Here is a 22215-nt window from a genome sequence, read left to right as displayed (position 1 = left end):
GGCAGTCTCAAGGCGCGTGTAACCTGGCCGCCGGGCAACACCCGCTGCTGCGGTCCGCGCGCCTTCGACCCCGAACACCACGTGTGCTGCCAGGGAAACATGGATGTACGTATATATATCGGGATGAGCCGAACTTATTCAGACTAAATATAAATAGTATATGAAGTCATATGGGAGGCACTTAGGCTTTATCCCGGAAATGCAGTCTCCAAAATAATAAAACGTACACGTGATCCTTCGGTTAAAACCCTGTTATGACACTTTCAATGGTATATGGTGATTTTATTTCAAGTTGCTATAATAATTTTCTCTTTAATCAGTAGCAAATATTTATGCGAATGTTATACAGTCGAAACTCGTTGGCTCGATATCTCATGGCTCGATATCCTCGTTGGCTCGAACCAGATTAAAAGGACCGACTTTTTTTACTCTTTGTTCATATAAAATTCGATCGGATTGTTCGATATCTTGAGGGTCGATATTTCTCCACGCTCGAAGTCATTTTTGCGTTCCCAAGTTAGAATTTCACACTTTGTTTTGTATGATTGGGTCGATGTCATTTTCGCGGGTTCAGTTAAGAATCTCACACCTTAATTTGTTTGCTTGGCTTCATTTAGCACAAGGCGCTAATCGATTTAAATAGCTTGACTGGTATTATAATTATTATCAAATTTAAATGGTTAAACAGGTTGATTTAACATGACATCACTTTAAGTTCTGTCTCTAATTGTTATCCATCTATAAATTTCTATGCATTTTGATATCTTACGAGCCTTATGAGCTATAGTTGTGTTACGCACTGTTTAAAACTGCTTGTTTGTTGTTTTCGCATAAATGTATTTTTATAATAATTAAAAAAAAATCAAAATATATTGTATAAGTATCGAATTAGTCATGCTACGAACTTCACGATTGTAATGATGTTCAATAAATACTCTTCGCTTCTCTTGCGGAGATGGCGTAGCCAATAACATACGACGTAAACAATACTTTTTGTAACGAATAAAAAAATAACATTCTGTAAGCAAGCCCGCTTGGCTCGATATTCTCGAGGCTCGAAGTATTTTGGCTGGTCCCTAGAATATCGAGCCATCGAGTTTCGACTGTAAACTAAAATAACTACATATGGCAAGAAGAAACGGTGTATTTCATACATGTAGCGTCTCATACTACACATGTACAGGAACTGTACGGCGGGCATATGTTCACGGAGTGTTGTGGGCAGCGGAGCTACGACATCCGGTGTGCGGAGTGTCCCGGCGGTTTCTTGCATCGCTGGTACGACCCCGCCACTGACATCTGCTGTAACGGTACGTCAATAATTATATCAATTACGATATCGACAAAAACGTTTGAAACAAAATAAAAAGGAAGCCATTCGTTAGCACACATGAAAACTCGATAGAACCACCGGTTTCTTGCAGACAGAAATTCAAGAGTGAAATAAAACTAATACGAAACAGATCTTCTGGTATAGCAAACAAATATAAAAGATACAAACTGGGTTCCCATTCTACATGTACTCATGTAAAACCGAGTTGTTAGACGGCACATTTAGGAATATCAATAACAATCTTGGTAAAAAAAATGTATAAACCATAATATTGGTCTCACCATTCTGTTTTAGGCGAGATACGGCCACATGTTGGAAACCTCTCGTGCTGCTGCGGAACGAGCGTCTTCCACCCGGTCTGGTTCGTGTGCCGGAATGGTGACGTGGTCCCACGCGCCGGCGTTCGTGATGGACTCTGCTGTAGTGAGCTTTCTTTGTGGTCCTTATCAAAGCAACTATTGAAGAATAGACATAAGTCATCACTTGTTCAAGTATGTAAATGTTGGAGGCTGGCCTTCCTATTTATTCTGCTATCATTTGGCAGGATTCTATGAGAAGATAAAGAAAAAAATATCACAAATAAGATATTCCGGCCCGGCAAAATAGGTCATTTCACGTTCGATTTTACTTGTGTTAAAAGCAAGAAACACAGACTGCAATATCTCATTAATAATGTTGTTTTCGTCATGTGTATATTTATTTATTTATAAGTCATCAGTAAAATATCAACACCCTTTTAAGTGATACCAAACATTATATGGATTCACCAGACATAAAACATAACACTACGGTCAATGGCAAATTCTGACTGGTAGCTCGAATATCTGAATTTGGAGCTCGAATATCTGAAGACAAAAAAAAAAACAAGTGTATGAACTAACACTTGAATTAATGGATTAGAATAAACGTTCTACGCAGTTCTTCTATCGATGCTTCTTTTCCATTTTAGAGACACATTCCACCCTGCTGGTACCGGACTCGTACTGTGAAGGTAACAAAATATATTTATATCATTCAAACTATTAATTAAGTAATTAATTTATAACACGAAATGTTGGTCGGCGGGACGCCATCAACGTACACCCCACCACTGTCACATTCATGAAACAGCTGTGACGACAGTTGTTCTTAATCTCTGAATCTAATTGTTTTAAAGTGGATAGTTATACATGACAGTGATGTCCACCATGTTATACATCTGACAACTGACCCATGGGTGTGACCTTGATCTTTGATGTACATAATTGTGTCTTGCCTTTTAAGTTTTTAGCATAACAAACTAATCCACATTGAATTTTGACCAATGGCCATTGAGCTTGGCTTTGACCTTTGATCTACATATATGAGTCAACGCAACATGCTTTCTAATGGTAAACATTTGTGCGACGTAATTTTAAAATCCAATATGCATGGCCAAATTATAGTCCTAACAAGCTAAAATTGAAGAAATTCTTACCAAAGATCCTTTGACGTGACCTTGACTTTTGACATTCACTAAACCGGCGTTATGACATTTATGCGGGCTCGAAAAGCATGCGTTATATGTGATTAAATGAAATTTTAAAGAAGAAAACAAATACAGAACAAAATCCTAACCAACGGGCTTTTATCAGAATCTATATCTTTGAACGCAAAATAACTAAAAAACAACAGTTTTACAAGTATGTAAATGATGTAAATATGCAAAAAGTGTAAGTCATAAAACAATTGTACAAATTATGTATTCGCTCATTCTGCAAACCATTTTATATCAGCTACTGATGTTGTTTCGTTTAACTTTCAGCTGAACCGCAGGACAAGCAGAAGGGTATACTTTAACACTAGAATACTGCTGTACGGTATAACAATTAAACACTAGTATACTGCTGTACGGTATAACATTTAAACACTAGTATACTGCTGTACGGTATAACATTTAAACACTAGTAATATGCTGTACGGTATAACATTTAAACACTAGAATACTGCTGTACGGTATAACATTTAAACACTAGTATACTGCTGTACGGTATAACATTTAAACACTAGTATACTGCTGTACGGTATAACATTTAAACACTAGTATACTGCTGTACGACATAACAATTAAACATAAGTACAAGACAAATGTTGATGCTAGGCATCAAAGACGCGGCTGAATGGGTTTTATTGAGTATTAATATATATCTATTGATGTTCATGAAACATTCTGATTAAGTTTCATGGATATTAGACCAAACATAATGTCTCTAGTGTGTTCCAGATTGAACCTAGTCACCTAGTTTTTGACCCCATGTGACCAATTTTTACGAGCGGTGGATCATAAAGTCATGTGACAATATATACAATTGTTAATATTCCGAATAAACACGACGGACATAGCCGAACTATGACGGTTTATCAACTTTCTAGATCGTAGTTACTCGGTCGTCTCCGGCATGTGTAAATTATTTAGACTAGTACATTGCATTATCACCGATAAAATTATTGGTGTCGGGTCGATTCGGCCGAGATATCATTTCGGCCTGATCCTTTTCGGCCTACTTTTATTCATTAATGTTTGTTTTAAATCGTGTGAATTAAGCTTTGTACTTCCATTTTATATCACTTAAATTTAAAATAAGTCAATTAATGTCGTGTTAAGGCACTTATATGTGTTATCAAATGCATAATTTAAACTATTATTCACAGTATGCCCGTAAATTCACACATGCTTATTTACTACCACAGCGTGTATATAAATCGTTTTCACTGAAAGTAAATTTCTAAAATAACGAACTCGTATGACCGGCGACCAGTCAATACAAAGGCTGTCAGATTTCTCAACTCCAAGACTTTTCAACCCCTTTGTCATTTGTGAAATCAAAGACTTTTCAACCCCTTTGTCATTTCAACCCCTAAAAGTGCTAAGACTTTTCAACCCCACCTAAAACAAAGACTTTTCAATCCCTAAAAAACGCAGACTTTTCGACCCCTTAATTTCTCACCTTTTTAAGAAAAAAAACTATAAACAGAAAACAATTTATTTTGAAATTTCTTTTAAAAATCAAGAAAATATTAAGACTAAAAATATAACAGACAGAAAATATGTAATACATACAAAATATGCATACTTGAAACACATGATAGTACAATAATTCATTAAATATTTACATAGAAATAAATAAAAAAAATGCTCGACTGTCCATTTAGCTATTTAGTCGCTTAGCCATAAATCTTCCCTATCTCCCTGAGGAAACCCTCACACAATATATCATGTGCATGGTACTGCTCCCTAAATTAATTGAAACAGCATTTGTTTTTCTTTTAGTTTTTTTAAACACTTTTTTTAAAAACATTTTGACATCAATAAAAAGGACAATAAAATGGGTTGAACTTCAAATAAAATTCTTCATAATATTTTAAAATATCTAAAAAAATACATAAGTATACATTGAGTTCAAAGTTTTAAGAAATGTATTAGATTGAGTTTCAAATGCATTCAAATTACAAATAGAATAACATGGAATTATAGTTAAATATGTCAACCAAAGATGAAACATTTTAACACAGAGAATAAACAACATTATGCCAATCATCAAAAATCTAGGGAAGAGAATAAACGTTATCACTAAGTGCTAAATGCCTTTAAAAGGTGTTGATAAAATGTTACATAAGTGTAACATAAGATGTTTTTTATTTGTCAGATTAAAAAAAAAATGCATATCGAAAAACAGTAACCATCAAGTGCTTAGTAAATCAAAGAATTTGTAAATTTCATCCAATACTCTGGAGAAAAGTTGAACAAAATGGACAAACAAATCTTTAATTGTATTTAAATAACAATTTGTTAAGTTTTTTGCAAAAAAAACAATGAAAAAGACAACACCTGGCTTACAAAAATAATAGGGGTTGAAAAGTCTTTCATATAAGGGTTGAAAAGTCTTCAATATGGCTATTAATATATTTCAACTAGGGGTTGAAAAGTCTTTGATTTAGGGGTTGAAAAGTGGACCAAACAGGTAGGGGTTGAAAAGTCTTTAAAATAGGGGTTGAAAAGTCTTTGATAAAAGGGTTGAAAAGTCTTCAATATGGCTATTAAAATATTTCAACTAGGGGTTGGAAAGTCTTTGTTTAAGGGGTTGAAAAGTGGACCAAACAGGTAGGGGTTGAAAAGTCTTTAAAATAGGGGTTTAAAAGTCTAAGGGTTGAAAAGTCTTCGTTTTGAGAAGGGGTTGAAAAGTCTTGGGGTTGAAAAGTCCTGCTCCCCAATACAAAAACGCAGAGAATAACTTTTTTAATTTCCTGTTTTAAACAATAGGCTTATTCGTTTTATACGTCGTTTTTGAAGTTTTACACGCATCAAAACAGTTATTGGTGACAAATTTTAAGTAAAGTTGAATAAGAGTTGATATCATTAACAAATCTTCTTTTTTTCATAACTAAAATTTATCCGTATACACTTCCCCATTTACAATTGCAAACATGTATCCCTATAGACGCGGCCTTCAGGCAGCGTCTTATAACACTACTATACGGTATAGCATTTATACATTTGTATACTGCTGGTCGGGAAGGAATGTTTAATACTAGGACATTGCTGTACGGTATGGCATTTAAATACTAGTATACTGCTTTACTGTAGCATTTAAACACTAGAATACTGCTTCAGGGTATTACATGTTAAACTAGGAAACTGCTGTATGGTATTACATTTAAACAACAGTATTTGTATTAGTGATATATGGATAGCATTTAAACTCTAGGCTATTGCTGTACGATACGACATATAAAAACTAGTATAATGATGTCCAGTATAGCATTTAAACACATAGTTACTGCCGTATGGTGTAGCATTTAAACATAAGGGTACTGCTTTTCGACATAGCATTTAAACACTAGGATACTGCTGTATAGTTTAGCATTTAAACACTAGGATATTACTGTACGGTATAGCGTTTGAACACTAGAATACTGCTGTACGGTATAGCGTTTGATCACTAAAATACTGCTGTACAGTATAGCATTTAAACACTAGGATACTGCTGTACGGTATAGCGTTTGAATACTAGAATACTGCTGTACGGTATAGCGTTTGAACACTAGAATACTGCTGTACGGTATAGCGTTTGAACATTAGAATACTGCTGTACAGTATAGCATTTAAACACTAGGATATTACTGTACGGTATAGGGTTTGAACACTAGAATACTGCTGTACGGTATAGCGTTTGAACACTAGAATACTGCTGTACAGTATAGCATTTAAACACTAGGATACTGCTGTACGGTATAGCGTTTGAACACTAGAATACTGCTGTACGGTATAGCGTTTGAACACTAGAATACTGCTGTACGGTATAGCGTTTGAACACTAGAATACTGCTGTACGGTATAGCGTTTGAACACTAGAATACTGCTGTACGGTATAGCGTTTGAACACTAGAATACTGCTGTACAGTATAGCATTTAAACACTAGGATATTACTGTACGGTATAGCGTTTGAACACTAGAATACAGCTGTACAGTATAGCCTTTAAACATTAAAATACTGCTGTACGGTATAGCGTTTGAACACTAGAATACTGCTGTACGGTATAGCGTTTAATCACTAAAATACTGCTGAACAGTATAGCGTTTAAACACTAGAATACAGCTGTACAGTATAGCGTTTAATCATTAAAATACTGCTGTACGGTATAGCGTTTGAACACTAGAATACTGCTGTACGGTATAGCGTTTGATCACTAAAATACTGCTGAACAGTATAGCGTTTAAACACTAGAATACTGCTGTACGGTATAGCGTTTAATCACTTAAATACTTTTGTAAGGTATAGCGTTTAAACACTAGAATACTGTTGTACGGTATAGCATTTAATTACTAAAATACTGCTGTACGGTATAGCGTTTGAACACTAGAATTCTGCTGTACGGTACTGCGTTTGAACACTAGAATACTGCTCTACGGTATAGTGTTGGTACACTAGAATACTGCTGTACGGTATATTGCTGGTAGTTGGAACATTAGAATACTGCTGTACGGTATAGCGTTTAAACACTATAATACTGCTGTACGGTATAGCGTTTAAACACTAAAATACTGCTGTATGGTATAGCGTTGTAACACTAAAATACTGCTGTACGGTCTAGCGTTAAAACACTAAAATACTGCTGCACTGTATAGCGTTTAAACACTTAAATACTGCTGTACGGTATAGAGTTTTAACACTAAAATACTGGTGTATGGTATAGCGTTTGAACACTAGAATACTGCTCTACGGTATAGCGTTTTTAAAAACACTATACTACTGCTGTACGGTATAGCGTTTAAACACTAAAATACTGCTGTACGATATAGCGTTTAAACACTAAAATACTGCTGTACGATATAGCGTTTAAACACTAAAATACTGCTGTACTGTAAAGCGTTTAAACACTTAAATACTGCTGTACTGTATAGCGTTTAAACACTTGAATACTGCTGTACGGTATAGAGTTTAAACACTAAAATACTGCTGTACGGTATAGCGTTTGAACACAAGAATACTGCTCTACGGTATAGTGTTGGTAGTTAGTACACTACAATACTGCTGTACGGTAAAGCGTTTTAACACTAGAATACTGCTGTACGGTATAGCGTTTGAACACTAGAATACTGCTGTACAGTATAGCATTTAAACACTAGGATATTACTGTACGGTATAGCGTTTGAACACTAGAATACAGCTGTACAGTATAGCGTTTAAACATTAAAATACTGCTGTACGGTATAGCGTTTGAACACTAGAATACTGCTGTACGGTATAGCGTTTTAACACTAGAATACTGCTGTACGGTATAGTGTTTGTAAACTAGAATACTGCTGTACGGTATAGCGTTTGAACACTAGATTACTGCTGTTCGGTATAGTGTTGGTACAGTAGAATAATTCTGTACGGTAAAGTGTTGGTATTTGGTAAACTAGAATACTGTTCTACGTTATAGTTTGAGCACAAGCGTACGTACAACCAATTTAATTTTCTAAATTTTAAAAATTGCAACTATCATGTTTCAAAACCAAGTACCTTATGCACTTTTGATATTGCTATTACATTGATATCTTTTGACAAGAATTAAACAAAATACATTTTAAATCTTTAATACATGAGATTTTCAAAAAAATAAACACGTAAAAAAAACTACCGTGTACATTATTCCTTACATGAAAAACAATGTAATATACTATTATAGCTAAATGTGGTGGAACAATCATTGACACGAGTATATCCATTTGCTGTGATGACGTCATCAATCATCGCGTGAGTGGAGCATTCACACAGTGTTGTGGAAAAGCTAGCTACGATCCCTACAAAAACATCTGCTGTGCCGACGATAATCTGCAGGAACTAATTGCAGGTTTACTTGGTTCAGAACTTCAGACAACTAGCATGTTCGCCTTCTTTAAATGTATAAAGATTTGATGATAGCATGATAGCATTACAGTACTGACTGCATTAAAACATGTTTTACCAAAGTCATTATTGATATCGTAAAACAATACACAGGGTGTTTTCATGCATTAGCTTTTTCAAATGCAGTCGGTTCAACAAAGATATACTTTCCAGGTGAAAGAACGGAGTGTTGTTGTCGGGAGTGTTATGACCCAGACACACATGTCTGTTGTGATCACAACATCGAACCAATCGTCACCAACAACGCGAACATGACCCGCTGCTGTGGCCCGAAAAGTTACAACCCTTTTAAGAAAATCTGCTGCAACGGCAAGATTCGTAACTATGTACCCGGAGGACGGCAGGTTACTGCTTGTTGTGGGAAGACAGTCTACGATAAGAGATGTCATACCTGTAGACACGGGAACCTGGAGCACGACTTCGACTATCCCCGCCAGACCTGCTGTGACGGTCAGGTCCAGGTTGCTCCAGCCGGGGAAAAATCCTGCTGTTGTGGAAAACTAAGCTTTAACCCGTTCAGACATATCTGTTGTGATAATGCGTTGCGGAACAGGCAAGGCGGAGACTATAGCTCATGTTGCGGCAAAACTAGCTATGACCAGCGTACATCAATGTGCTGCAATGGTCAGGTTGTTCCCGGTGATAGCAGGGTCAACTCCTGTTGTGGAAGAACGTCATACAATCCAAGCACTCAAATATGTTGTAAGGCAAATACGGTTATTATGAAATCAAACACTAACCACACTTGTTGTTGTGGAATTCACAGTTTTAATCCACAAATGCAAGTCTGCTGCAGTGGATCTGTACAACGGCGGATGAGGGGGAAAAGAGTGTCTGAATGCTGTGGTACCAAATCGTTCAATCCTTACAAGAGAATATGTTGCGGGGGTGTGATAAGGTCTCAAAGAGGACGAAAAGGAAGAAAAGGGAGAAAACAGACAAGGTGTTGCCTTACCGTCCCGTACAATCCTGTGGGACATGTATGTTGTAACGGTGTGGTCAGGTCGAAATCTCGTATAAGGAAAGGTTCCTCTTGCTGCGGGAAAACAACTTACGACACTTCGTCGCAAATATGCTGCAGTAACAGGCCACAACCGAAGTACAACGTTTCAGAATGCTGCGGAGGCGTCAGCTTTAATCCATTTAAAAGCATTTGTTGCAATGGACAGGTATCTGAGGCAAATGGCTACGCGGGTTGCTGTGGGAGACAGGGCTATAACATGTACACTGAGATTTGTTGCAACAATAAAGTTAAAAAGAAAGCGAACAATAGAGACAACGAATGTTGTGGACAGTCCACGATTAATTCAGAAACAGCATTGTGCTGTGACGGGCATTCAGTCGAACGTGGTGCGAATGTAAGTATGTATAGTTGCTGTGGGAACAAAGCATTCCATGTTATCAATGAAATATGCTGTATGGGCAGAGTAGTGACTAAATCTGCGTCTGGCGACAACTGGTGTTGCGGTGAGGCATCGATGAACACAATGTACCAAGTATGTTGCAATGGAAAAGTCAGTAACAAAATTACTGGAAACTCTCAGTGCTGTGGCGAAGAAAGCTTTAACCCTTTAACACATCTCTGCTGCAATATGAATCTGGTTCAGAAGAGACACGCGAACGACAAAGGTTGCTGCGGTGCGTACTCCATAGATCCAAGAACAGAGCTGTGTTGCAGTGGAGTTCCAAGGGCTTATGGGGACATTCATTATTTTGAATGCTGTGGACCATTTGCAATTGATACGCGGACACAGATATGTTGCAATGGCGCGGCCGTACAGAAACAAAAAGGTGGTGACAATGCTTGCTGTGGAAATATGACAATAGATACAAGAACTGAGATGTGTTGTACCGGTAAGTCGTACAGGAAAGCCGATAATGACACATGGGAAGCAGACTGCTGCGGGGCAGAAAGTCTGCATTCAGGAAGAGAGATTTGCTGCAATGGAGTGAAACAAAAACGTTTTAAATCCGATCGCCAGACGATGTGTTGTGGACAGGAGCGGTATGACCCAAAGGAATACCTGTGTTGTGATAGTACTGTCGTTCGCAAAAATACACCGTTCGATGACTGCTGCTGCGGAAAGAAAACCTACTTCACTGACGACCAAGTGTGTTGTTCACAGCGAGTCAATCACAAACGTGGTGACCAAACGCAATGCTGCGGCAAGACGGCCTACAATCCACGAGTGCACGTGTGTTGTGCCGAGGCGTTGCAGGAACGAATGTATGGAGATGGTACACTTTGTTGCGGAACGGAGGTGTACGATCCGGCTGAAGCAGTTTGCTGCGGAAATGAAGTAATTAATAAGAACGGTGATGATTAAACCATACATCAATTAGCAAACTCGCGAATAACCTTTACATGACGAACCATTTATTGGTGGAAGACATAGTTGTACGAAGATAATTCTTTCACATGTAATAAACGGTTCTGACTTACGTTTTTGTTGACTTATGTATGTACATTTATCGTTCTTTTCCTTGAAATGGCTTTATAAACTACTACTTCTAAGAGCATTGAAGCATAAAACAATTCCGATGTTACTGGCATTAACATATTGTATGCGTTAAAGTGACTTGCATCAGCATTTTAATCAAACTGATCTTTGTCAGGAAGGAGCAATTTTTACATTAAATTCAACAAAAAACAAGAGCGCCGCCAAAAGAACGCTAAGGTTCAAGTGTTTCCTCTTACACAACGTCGCCGACAGCAAGGGTTTGACAATCACTCGACTGGTTTTCGAATTAAAATGCGGTAAAAATGGGGCAACTTTATTGTATGATACCACTACGGATGGTCAGTGCAGATACGTGCAGAAGGGAGGCGTGCATGGAAAACTCAAATCAAGCCGTACCGACGTCGACGTCAACATGAGTGTGACTATAACAGCCGTCTCTCATAAGAATGTCGAGCTAAAAGCTTTGCTCAATTGATACTAATGAGTAATTATCTATATAACACATTTATAAGGTGCTCTGTACTGAACTAGCTACAGCCTAGCCTAAATACACATAATAATGTAAATCCCAGTTTTGTGAACTAAATTTTGAACCAGAAACCCGTGCTGCCCACAGTTCGGTCTCAAATAGTTGAATGCTCATTCAGGGTTATTCTGAAGTCTTGACAAACAAATATATGTGTGTATGACCTTGATCTTTGAGCTAGGAACCTTGGTGTGGAGTACTAAGCAACCTTATATGCACTGCAAGTAATACAAGAGCTGTCAAAGAGACCGCGCGCTCGACTATTCCGCCGCTTTTCAATGTAAGGATTGAAAAGTTTTGGCGAAACATGCATGGATCACTGTTAGATTAGATTTCAATGCAATGGTGTGCTGAGATATTAACATAAATGTGGTTCCATGCAAAATTTTAACGAGAAATTCTAAGTCTAATAATAAAGGGCCATTATTTGCAAAATACAGTTATCTAACTTGGTTATTCAATTAAGTTGGGTGGTTGAATACGATTGTAAAAAGTCTCAATGCAATACATCAAATAGTTACTGAGATATTATCCTATGTGTGCTAACATGCAAGACCTTAACCAGAATTTCTAAGTCGCATAATAAAGGGGCAAAAATTATATATTATAAAAGATAGAGTTATCTTACTTGATTAAATAAGAAGGTTAAATAGGTGGGAGCCTGTGTGTAAAGTTTCAATGCAAAACATGATGAATTCGCTGAGGTATTGACTTAAAAGTGGTTACATGCAAAACCTTAACCAGAATTTTAATGTCGAATAAAAAAGGGCAATTATTTTGCATTAAATGCAAACTAGAGTTATCTAACTTGGTAGGTTGGATGGTTGAGTACCAATGTATCAAGTATCAATGCAATACCACAAGCAGTTCCTGAGATATAAACCTATGTGTGCTTACACGCAAAACCTTAACCAGAATTTCTAAGTCGAATAATAAAGGCCTATTATTTGCATTACATTCAAATAATTGTTATCTAACTTCATTAATTTAATTTAGTATGTAAGATAGTTGGGAATACTTATCCAAAGTTTCAATGCAATAACTGATGTATTTACTCAGATAATGACTTAAAGGTGCTTACATGCAAAACCTAACGCCAGGGTGAGTAGTATAGCTCTCCTTATTCTTCGATTAGTCGAGCTAAAAATCCAAAACAATGTTCTCATTCTGTCATAAAATATTAATATAATTTACACTTCGACCCTAGGTAAACTTTTGACTTCTGAACCCAAAGCTTTCAATGTTAAAATGTGAGGAACTGATATGTGCTGTTTTATTTTGAAATCCTAATGTGTGTTAAACGAAATTTTAGACTCGAATGGAGCATAACGTCTTAAAGTGGTCTCTGTATAATGTCCTCACAATGGAATAATTTACACATTGGCTGGCACTTTGTAATAATGTAATCCGTCATCTATGTTAATGTAACCATGGTATGGGTACTCGTCTAGGTCATGATTTAATGTAATTATTCAAGCATAGTGACATGTCACCAAAGTTTAAACTATGGAAGCAGTCTTTAGTAAAGTATTGTTATCTTTTCTTCTTTTTGCGCCCTCTAAAACACTGCTTGAACAGCAAAGATGCTAGTTTTTAATTGAAGCTTTATGTTTCAAATTCCAATAATCTGAGGTTGTATATTACTTTAGTCTTAATTGAATCAAAGAACACAGTACATTGTACCTAATCAAAATGCATGCAGTAAAATATCAACACATACAGTAGATGGATTGCCATTAAATGGAAGGGCACTTTTACAATTGCATACAATGGAAATTAACCTCGAACAAGAACAAGCGACTGGTATAACATTTATTACTAGGTTGGTGTGATATAAGCTTTAATGATTTTCACATCGTCCACTGGTTTGTCACCATTGTCGGTCTCCACGAGCCCGATTCTCTGAACACATGTCATGCCATTGCTAATGCGGCCAAATATGGCATGTTTTCCATCCAGCCACTGGGTTGGTCCGAGAGTAATGAAGAACTGGCTACCGTTTGTGTCGGGACCGCTGTTGGCCATAGACAGAATACCTGCCCCTGCAAACAACAACAATGAGTAACAAGAGGCCCAAAAGGGCCTATGCTCTACTGGCATGGCTTTTGTGGTCATATCAATCCAGAGCATGTATGTATGGGTAAAAGGCAACAGACATATAGTTTATGTTTTGTGTTTGGGTTACCTGAAAACGTAGCACGTTCAACATCTGAGCCCAGAAAGTATTGTAAGCAGATTAGTTGCATGAACTGTTTTAATATGTGCCAAGTAAAAGTCATCTGACAAAAAAATGCTTTCAAAACTGTACTCATAGTAAAATTTTCTGTAGTTTTAAAAGTTAAAAAAAGTTGGTCAAAAGGTCAAAGTCAAGGGCATCCTAGGACAACATTGATCAATTTGAACAAACATTCACAATCAATTGTGCTGAGATGGATGCACGAACACACAAAAAGATTTTCAAACCTTTCCAGATTTATGTTTACCAAACCTGTGAACCCTGGGTGTGGCCAGTAATGACACCAGGTGCATAACTTAAACATTCACAACCAATTTTGTTAAGATGAATGCGCAAACTACAGAACTTAAAGCTAAAAAATGGCCTTTGGGCTTTCAACAAGAACAAGGCAGAGTAATTCACAAAATCAACTGCAGAAGCAAAAAGCAAATTTTCTCTCAAAATCCTAGACTTGCAAATTGTCTCCCTTAACTCTAGACTTGAATTAACATATACATGTAAACTTGGCTAAAAATAGAATTCGCTCATGCAGACCTGGCTAAAAATCATGACCATGGCCTATAATCTAGGCATTCATGGGCGGATCTTGCTGGTTTTCGAAAGGAACCAAGCTTAAATGGATATCTAGATACTGTACAAGTTTCATCGAGATATAATCAAAACTGAAGACTGTATCGTGTTCACAACCAATTGTTTACACAATAGCATTTTTTATACTATCAAGGGCCATAATCTAGGCATGCATGGGCGGATCTGGCTGGTTTTCGAAAGGAACCGAGCTCTAATGGATATCTAGATACTGTACAAGTTTCATCGAGATACAATCAAAACTGAAGACTGTATCGTGTTCACAAGCAATTGTTTACAGACGCACAGACGCACGGATGCACATACTACGTACACATTACCATCGCATAAGCTCTTCTGGCCTTTGGCCAGTAGAGCTAAAAAACATGAATCAAGTTTATATTACCAATACTCACTAGGATTCAAAGGACCCGAATCATAGTTTCATATCAGTACAATGCAAAAAAACATGGATGGCAGTTGTTGGGCATAAAACATGTAAAATATCAAAGTGCTGCATAGCAAACATCAACCCTTGACTATTTTAGTCAAATAATTGACATAACTCTGCACTCATTTATGCAACAGATATGGGCCATGCTACACGAGTGCCCATTTTCAATGATATGTATATATAAATTTTCACTTTAACATCTTCAAGAGTTAACAGCTTTTCACTTGGCTTCTTCAATTATCAACATAACTAGACAATTTTAAAAAACGGAGTTATGTTCGTTGCTACACATGTGCATATTTACAAGTATCATTTGTACACAGTATCATACATATATATTTTGAATGGTTATTAAATTATGGCCAAAATAAAATATATTGCATGACTTCTTCGAACAATCAAGGGGAATAACTTGGTAAGTATTCAAGAGTTATGGGCCTTGCTGTGCATGTGAGTATTGTCTACAACATTATGTGTACCAGGTTTCATTCAAATATCTAGGTTGTTCAGTTATGGTTAATGTTTGTGCACGCTGACAACAACGCCCAAGACTATCACAGTAACACAACCTTTTTCTTCAAAAATCAGAAGACCTGAAAGTTGTAATATAAAAAAAGGTAAAATTTATTCAATGTGCACTGATAAATACCAAAAAAAAATGAACATATTTTCATACACAAACAAACATACAGCCTTTAAACCAGATATATTGATTATCATACATGTAATACACTTAAATATTTCAAACTGCCAATTCTTGATTCTTTGTTGATTCAAGAGCATTAAATGTTACCATTTTTACTATAAACATTATTATCAAGTTTGGTAATGATTAGCATACAATTTATTGGACACTGCATATTCGTGATGTTTGGTCAATTAATTGTAATTGTGGAGTGGCTGCGACCTTCTGAGTAGTTACCAAACTTGTGTTCATTTAACAAAGTTAGAGAGTACACAATATCAAATCTGTAATGTACTGTCAATTCAATGAACATGGCTCTGCAGTGATATATCTTCACTCTCTGACTTGTTATTGAAATTGTACAGAAATTTTGCTATAGCAATTGTCATCTTTTTTGGTAAGTTTTAGTGTACAGCTACAAAGTTAGAGAGTTGTCATTGTCAATTATATTAATTTAATCAATTTAATGGCCATATTTCTAGAGTGACTAGGACTTTCCACCGTGTAATTAAACTTGTCTAAGAAACTTTGCCTATAGACATGGTGACCACGTTCAATGATGATTTGTGTACAACTGCCAGAGTAAGACAGCTGACAACTCTTGTGGATGCCTTTGACTGCCACCTACCCTCTGCAGGCATTCCCACTAGACACAGGTTTCCCTCATACGATTGGCATATAAAACAAGAGCAACTACAGTCACAAAATACACCCATGTTGAGCCAAATTTGGACTGTGGAAACTGTAAAGATAATTTTAGGATCATAACTCTGGAGTGACTGAGGCGACATGCTGGTTATAGAAATTGGCTAAGATATTTTACCCATAGACATAATGCTGGTTATAGAAATTGGCTAAGATATTTTACCCATAGACATAATGCTGGTTATAGAAATTGGCTAAGATATTTTACCCATAGACATACTGGCCAAATTTGGTGATGATTGGAAACAGACTTCAAGAGTTACTGATCAGACAAGACTGATTTTAGGTTATATATATAATTAAAGGGCAATTTCTCTTGAGTGACAATAGCGATATGGCCGGTTATCGAACTTGTCCAAGATATAATTCCCTAACACATTTGGCACATCAGAAAAGTTTAGTACTATTTGGACAGGAGTTGAAGACTGATTTTGAGTTAATTTCTATAATTAAAAGGCGACTATAGCGATATGGCTGGATATCGATCTTATACAAGATATATTGCCAATACACATTCTAAACATGGACATATGATAAGACAAATGCTTCTGAAGTTATCCAGCAGTCAACATAACGGACACTTCCTCATACACCACAGGTAAAATTATTATATGTCTCATTTTTTAAAATGAGCGTCCAAAAACAACAGCAGAAACACATGATCATTTTAAATATATCACGTCTTTTATTCATACCTGTGTGTTTGAGATCTGCATGTATTTCATCATCAAACTCCTTGCCGTAAATGCTGGCACCCCCGCGACCTAAGAAAAGAATCATGACCTTTATTGATTCCAGGTTATAAATAATTGTTAGGCATTCTGGGTTTAAGCTAAAGAATTTATAACCAGGTGCTGCACCCTTCGGCACTCATGGAGACAATCAGAGTCATCCTTCTCAGTTCTGCCTTCCTAGAATTAAGTGGTTAAGATTAAATATTAATCACAATTTTTTTATAAGAACTCATAAAAAGATTATACATACATACAAACATGAAATATTAAGTGGTTTAAACCTACATAACTTTAATCAAACAAAATTCCAACATTTTTGGTGAAATTCTTATGGATCAATTTCTTCACAGCCGTATACATTGTGCCCTTTTCTCCCTTAGCACCCTGTCCCTCTTCCGCAGCACCGCCACCCTGTCCCTCTTCCACAGCACCGCCACCCTGTCCCTCTTCCACAGCACCCCCACCCTGTCACTCTTCCGCAGCACTGCCACCCTGTCCCTCTTCCACAGCAACGCCACCCTGTCCCTCTTCCACAGCACCCCCACCCTGTCCCTCTTCCGCAAAACGGCCACCCTGTCCCTCTTTCACAGCCCCGCCACCCTGTCCCTTTTCCGCAGCCCCGCCACCCTGTCCCTCTTCCGCAGCACCACCACCCTGTCCCTCTTTTGCAGAACCCTGTCCCTCTTCTGCAGCACAGGGTTCATCATAAAAGAGACAGGGTGCTAATGGAGCTAAGTGCAATTTTAATTGGGCTGAGAAGAATTTAATTTTGAATTTGACAGAAAGGGTTTGGAATTGTGTTTAATCAGAGTAATATTAGGTTTATACTGCCAAATATGTTAAGTTTGTTTTCACAATCATATTAAGTTTTTATCGAAACAAAGGACAATCATAAGAATTTGATTCTATGAAGGCAGAAGAGTTCAGCACCCTTTCATAACTCGCTTAAAGCATAAAGCTTAAAAATATTGATATCTACTTTTGATAAAACTACTATGAGTTTAAAGTTGATTGAAAACAACATAATTTATTGATAAAATGATTTCGTATTTCTTGTGCGATCTGAATCTCACCAGTGCCAGTTGGGTCTCCCCCCTGGATCATGAAATCTTTGATAACTCTGTGAAACTTGACTCCATTGTAATACCCTCGTCTTGCAAGTTCAGCAAAATTTCTGCAGGTGCTTGGGGCGTGTTTCCAGTAAAGCTCTATTACTAGTGTTCCCATACTGAAGAAATAAACAGAAATTGTAATAATTATTTTCAATATATATAAATATATATTCCATTACTATAAGAGTTCAAATTTTTAGCCAAATACTAGCATTTAATCTACAATGATAAAAATGCTTGTAGATTTAACAAATACATGTACAAATTTAACAAAGGACAAAAAGATGTTTACTGTATTTTTCCTTATTGATGCTGAACTAGATGCTGCCATGCATATGCATAAAGACTAGCAGTTTTGTATCATAGAAGACATGACTTCTAAAATAGGTTCCCCATAAGTTGAATTAGTTGAACTAAGTGTAAATTCTTAAGTATAAAAATATGGGAGCAAGGCCTAAAAAAAAAATACATTTGGTTCGGGTTACCCGACCCTACCTACGGAATAGGCGCCGACCCTACCGTTTTTATAGTCAGTTTGAAAAAAAAATGAAAAACTAAAAAAAAAAAAAAAAAAAAATTATTTTTTTTCGTTTTTGTTTTAATTGATTTTCAATATGTAGTTTAAACCTTAAATGCTTATACAGAAGATAGCTTTAACACTATTCTCCAATGATGAAAATGATATTCTTATATCAAGCCTAATAAAAAAAAAAAAAAAAAAAGCCTACCTACCCTACCTACATGTATTTTTGAGAAGGATGAAACCCTAACCAAACAATTTTTTTTTTTAGGCCCAAGCAAAGCATATGAGTCCTTCTAAATTATAAAGATTTTACACAAAATCTGCTATAACTCAAACTTATCCTGATTCAGAACATAAAACATTGTAACGGTCCCCTGTAAGCCGCAGCGGTCTGCTGTAGGCGTCGGATGTGTGTTCATAGTATAACATTCCTTTATAGACAGAAGTATGTTCATAGTATGTATGTTGACTTGGCTGGTAGTATGCAATTTAGCAAAGCTCGGGCTCTGTGTGGATTGAGAATTTACTGTATATAAAGACCAGCAAACCCCTTCAGGGTCGAGCATCCTTTTCTCTGAAGGGATCTGCAGGTGTTTGTTAACATCGCACGTTACAAATGTGGCAGCCGTGGGATGTTGACAACTGCCGAATCGGTGTTGCCTTACCCACGAGTTTCCCACGCCAAGACTCGGGAAGAGTCTTGTCGGAGGGAAAAGTAATGAAACAGTCCGCTGTAGGCGGCAGATTTGCGTTCATAATAATGTAACGGTCAACTGTAGGCAGAGGATGTGCATTCATAGAATAACATTCCGTTATAGACGAAAGAACGTTCATAGTATGTATGTTTACTTGGTTGGTAATATGCAAATTAGCAAAGCCAGGGCTCTGTGTGGATTGAGAATTTAATGTGTATAAAGACCAGTGGACCCCTTCAAGGTCGAGCATGCTTTTCTCTAAAGGGATCTGTTGCGTCTTTAACCTCACACGTTTCAACATATTGGGGGATAGTAAACACGGTTCACCTGCCATTTTTATACTATTTAATGTATGTAGCATATTAATATTCCTAATGTCATTATTAATAATGTTGAAATTTTGCAAAAACAATTAAAGTGTTTCAGCTTGCTTAATAGATATTCATATTTTTTTGTAATGTGCTGTATGTGATATCTGTTTGTATTCATGATCATTTGCCATTTTAACTTCTGGTGTGCTTATGTAAATAAGATAATAAATCTTCCATCTATCTATGTATCTAAGTTTTGTATTTGCATTTCATTATTGTATATGTAATGTGCTGTTTTAATGTTTGGTTTGTATGATTATTTGTGCTATAATTTGAAAAATTTCCATGAACTTGAATAAATCTACATAATCGTATAACACTTGTTATACCTGTTTTTCACACCATTCTTAACCTCAATATACCAATTGTCTCCTTTAACGACCATGTTAGCACCTAATTAGCAACTACTAATCGCCTTAGAAAACCCTTATATAGTGCATATGTGGTAAGATGTCTCCAAGAGTGGTACGATATAGTAGTGGTACGATAGTGAAGTGGTACGAAGTCTCCGACATCCTTCACTCGCATCTCCATTAAATATGTGATTATTGACTCTTTTCTTATAACAACTGAGAATTGGTCGAAGAAAATGACTAACAGAGAACTAATATATATAACAGTGTTTATGATCATATCAATAAACACAATAATCTTAGTCTCTAAATCAATGACAAAGTGCATGAGCTAAGAAATTGTTGTCGACAAACATCCGAAAAATATAACAACCGAATAACATAACAGCTAGAGTTTTCGTGGATTTACTCAAAATATATTGAATCAATCGAAAATCTACCTTGTTTCCACCGTCACATTTGGTGGTTGCCATGTTTTAGGGGGAATTCCAGAACCTGTTGAGATTGACATTGTTTTAAAATACAAAAATACATAAATAGCCGGCAATTATGTGCCCGCAGCGGTAGAACTCGTTACTTTGTTTCTTTGTTTAAACCGAAAGAAAAACTAGACGAGTTATTTAACAGAGGTTACAGATAGCTATTATTATGCACCAGTCAATAGTAACCACGGCCCCCAAAGTCCGGTTGTTTACCCTGGATAGCGGGGGAAATGGGCCGTTTTTACCTGCCAGGTGGCCCCGCACTGCCCAGTGAATGAGGTGGTTTTGTTTTCACGCCGAAAATAGCTGGGAATGGACCTTAAATAGGATGTCCCCGGGTTGCGGGGGGCATTTAGGGGGATTTTACCAGCAGTTTGTCTCTGCAGGGCGGGAATTTTAACTGGGATTGGCTTGACCGAAAGCCAAAGTTCGCGCTATTCCCCGGACCTGGGGTAGGGGTTGAGGTTACAGTTGACTGGTGCATAATATTGCTAATACAAAATCTTTTATAACTATATCGAGAATCTGAAGCTACCCAATGTACCAACAGAGACTTAAAAGTATGAAGGCGGGGCAAAATCAGTCTTGATTCGGACATAAAACATCAACAACTTTTTATGAGCTGCTTTCACGTCATTGGACTTAATACAACTATCAATCGTATTCTATCAACGGTATTTCCACATATTATCAAAGCTAATAATCCCGTAGTGTTATATAATTGACAGTTGTATAATGGATTATATAAGTAGTTAATATAGTCATGGTTGTATTTATATTGATTAAGCTCATGTTAGTTATGGTTAAGATATACCTCCTTTGAAAAAGAGGCAAATTAGTAGTTTGCTTTGAGGCAAATTAGTAGTTTGCTTTGACTAGAAGATGAACTTTGTTTTTCGGGTCGGTACGTCAGTCATTCCATTTGTTTGCAAAATCAGTTAATAACTCGTGGTATAAAGGCCACGTTAAACACTGTCGTCCGAAATAGTTGTCTGTGCACCTGACCGTCCAGGGGCGTAGCTGGGCCTATTATGAAGTATAAGCCCACTTGGTAGTGGGGTTTGGGGGACCTCCCTCGATTTTTTTTTTTTAAACTATAGATCCGATATGGTGCGATTTGGCGTGTATCTGGAGCCGTTTTAGTCATCAAAAATAGCTTCGTAATGCACTTGACTAAAATTTATTTTTGTCTTACGATGTACAGTAACAGAACTGAAATACAAAGCTTTGATACTAATTTGTCAAACAAGCTTCAAAATGGAAAATATGTAATGGTTAAACAAGCGTGTCCAGTTGGTTTTATTTACGATGATATATCGAGGGTCTTTAAATGAAATCCAAGTTCCCGCATTTGACTGAAGCAAAAGTGTTTATGATTTTATTTATGTCTATCTCAACATCGCGATGAATATGGAGGACGCCAAGTGAGAATAGCCTCTCGCCGGTCATTGTAGAACGAAGGTATGCCTCGATACGCCTCATGGAACTTAAGGAGCGCTAACATGAGGCGGATGTGGCAGGCATGTTCAGCAGTATCTGTAGTATAATGTATATGCAGGGATAAG

General features: G+C 36.9%; 1 protein-coding gene across 1 annotated transcript; it reads right to left on the bottom strand.

Annotated features, from left to right (window-relative positions):
• Positions 1 to 13466: 13466 nt before the first annotated feature.
• LOC128216657 (peptidyl-prolyl cis-trans isomerase-like 1) lies at positions 13467 to 20748 on the bottom strand. Its single transcript, XM_052923277.1, has 4 exons — positions 20609 to 20748; positions 18188 to 18342; positions 17076 to 17144; positions 13467 to 13775 (listed from the first exon to the last, which is right to left on the bottom strand). The coding sequence occupies exons 1-4, from the start codon at positions 20677 to 20679 to the stop codon at positions 13552 to 13554; spliced, it is 519 nt and encodes a 172-aa protein (XP_052779237.1). The 5' UTR covers positions 20680 to 20748; the 3' UTR covers positions 13467 to 13551.
• Positions 20749 to 22215: the final 1467 nt, after the last annotated feature.

Source organism: Mya arenaria, chromosome 14 (assembly GCF_026914265.1).
Source record: "Mya arenaria isolate MELC-2E11 chromosome 14, ASM2691426v1".
Classification (NCBI taxonomy): domain Eukaryota; kingdom Metazoa; phylum Mollusca; class Bivalvia; order Myida; family Myidae; genus Mya; species Mya arenaria.
This window is presented reverse-complemented; position numbering and strand designations above follow the sequence as displayed.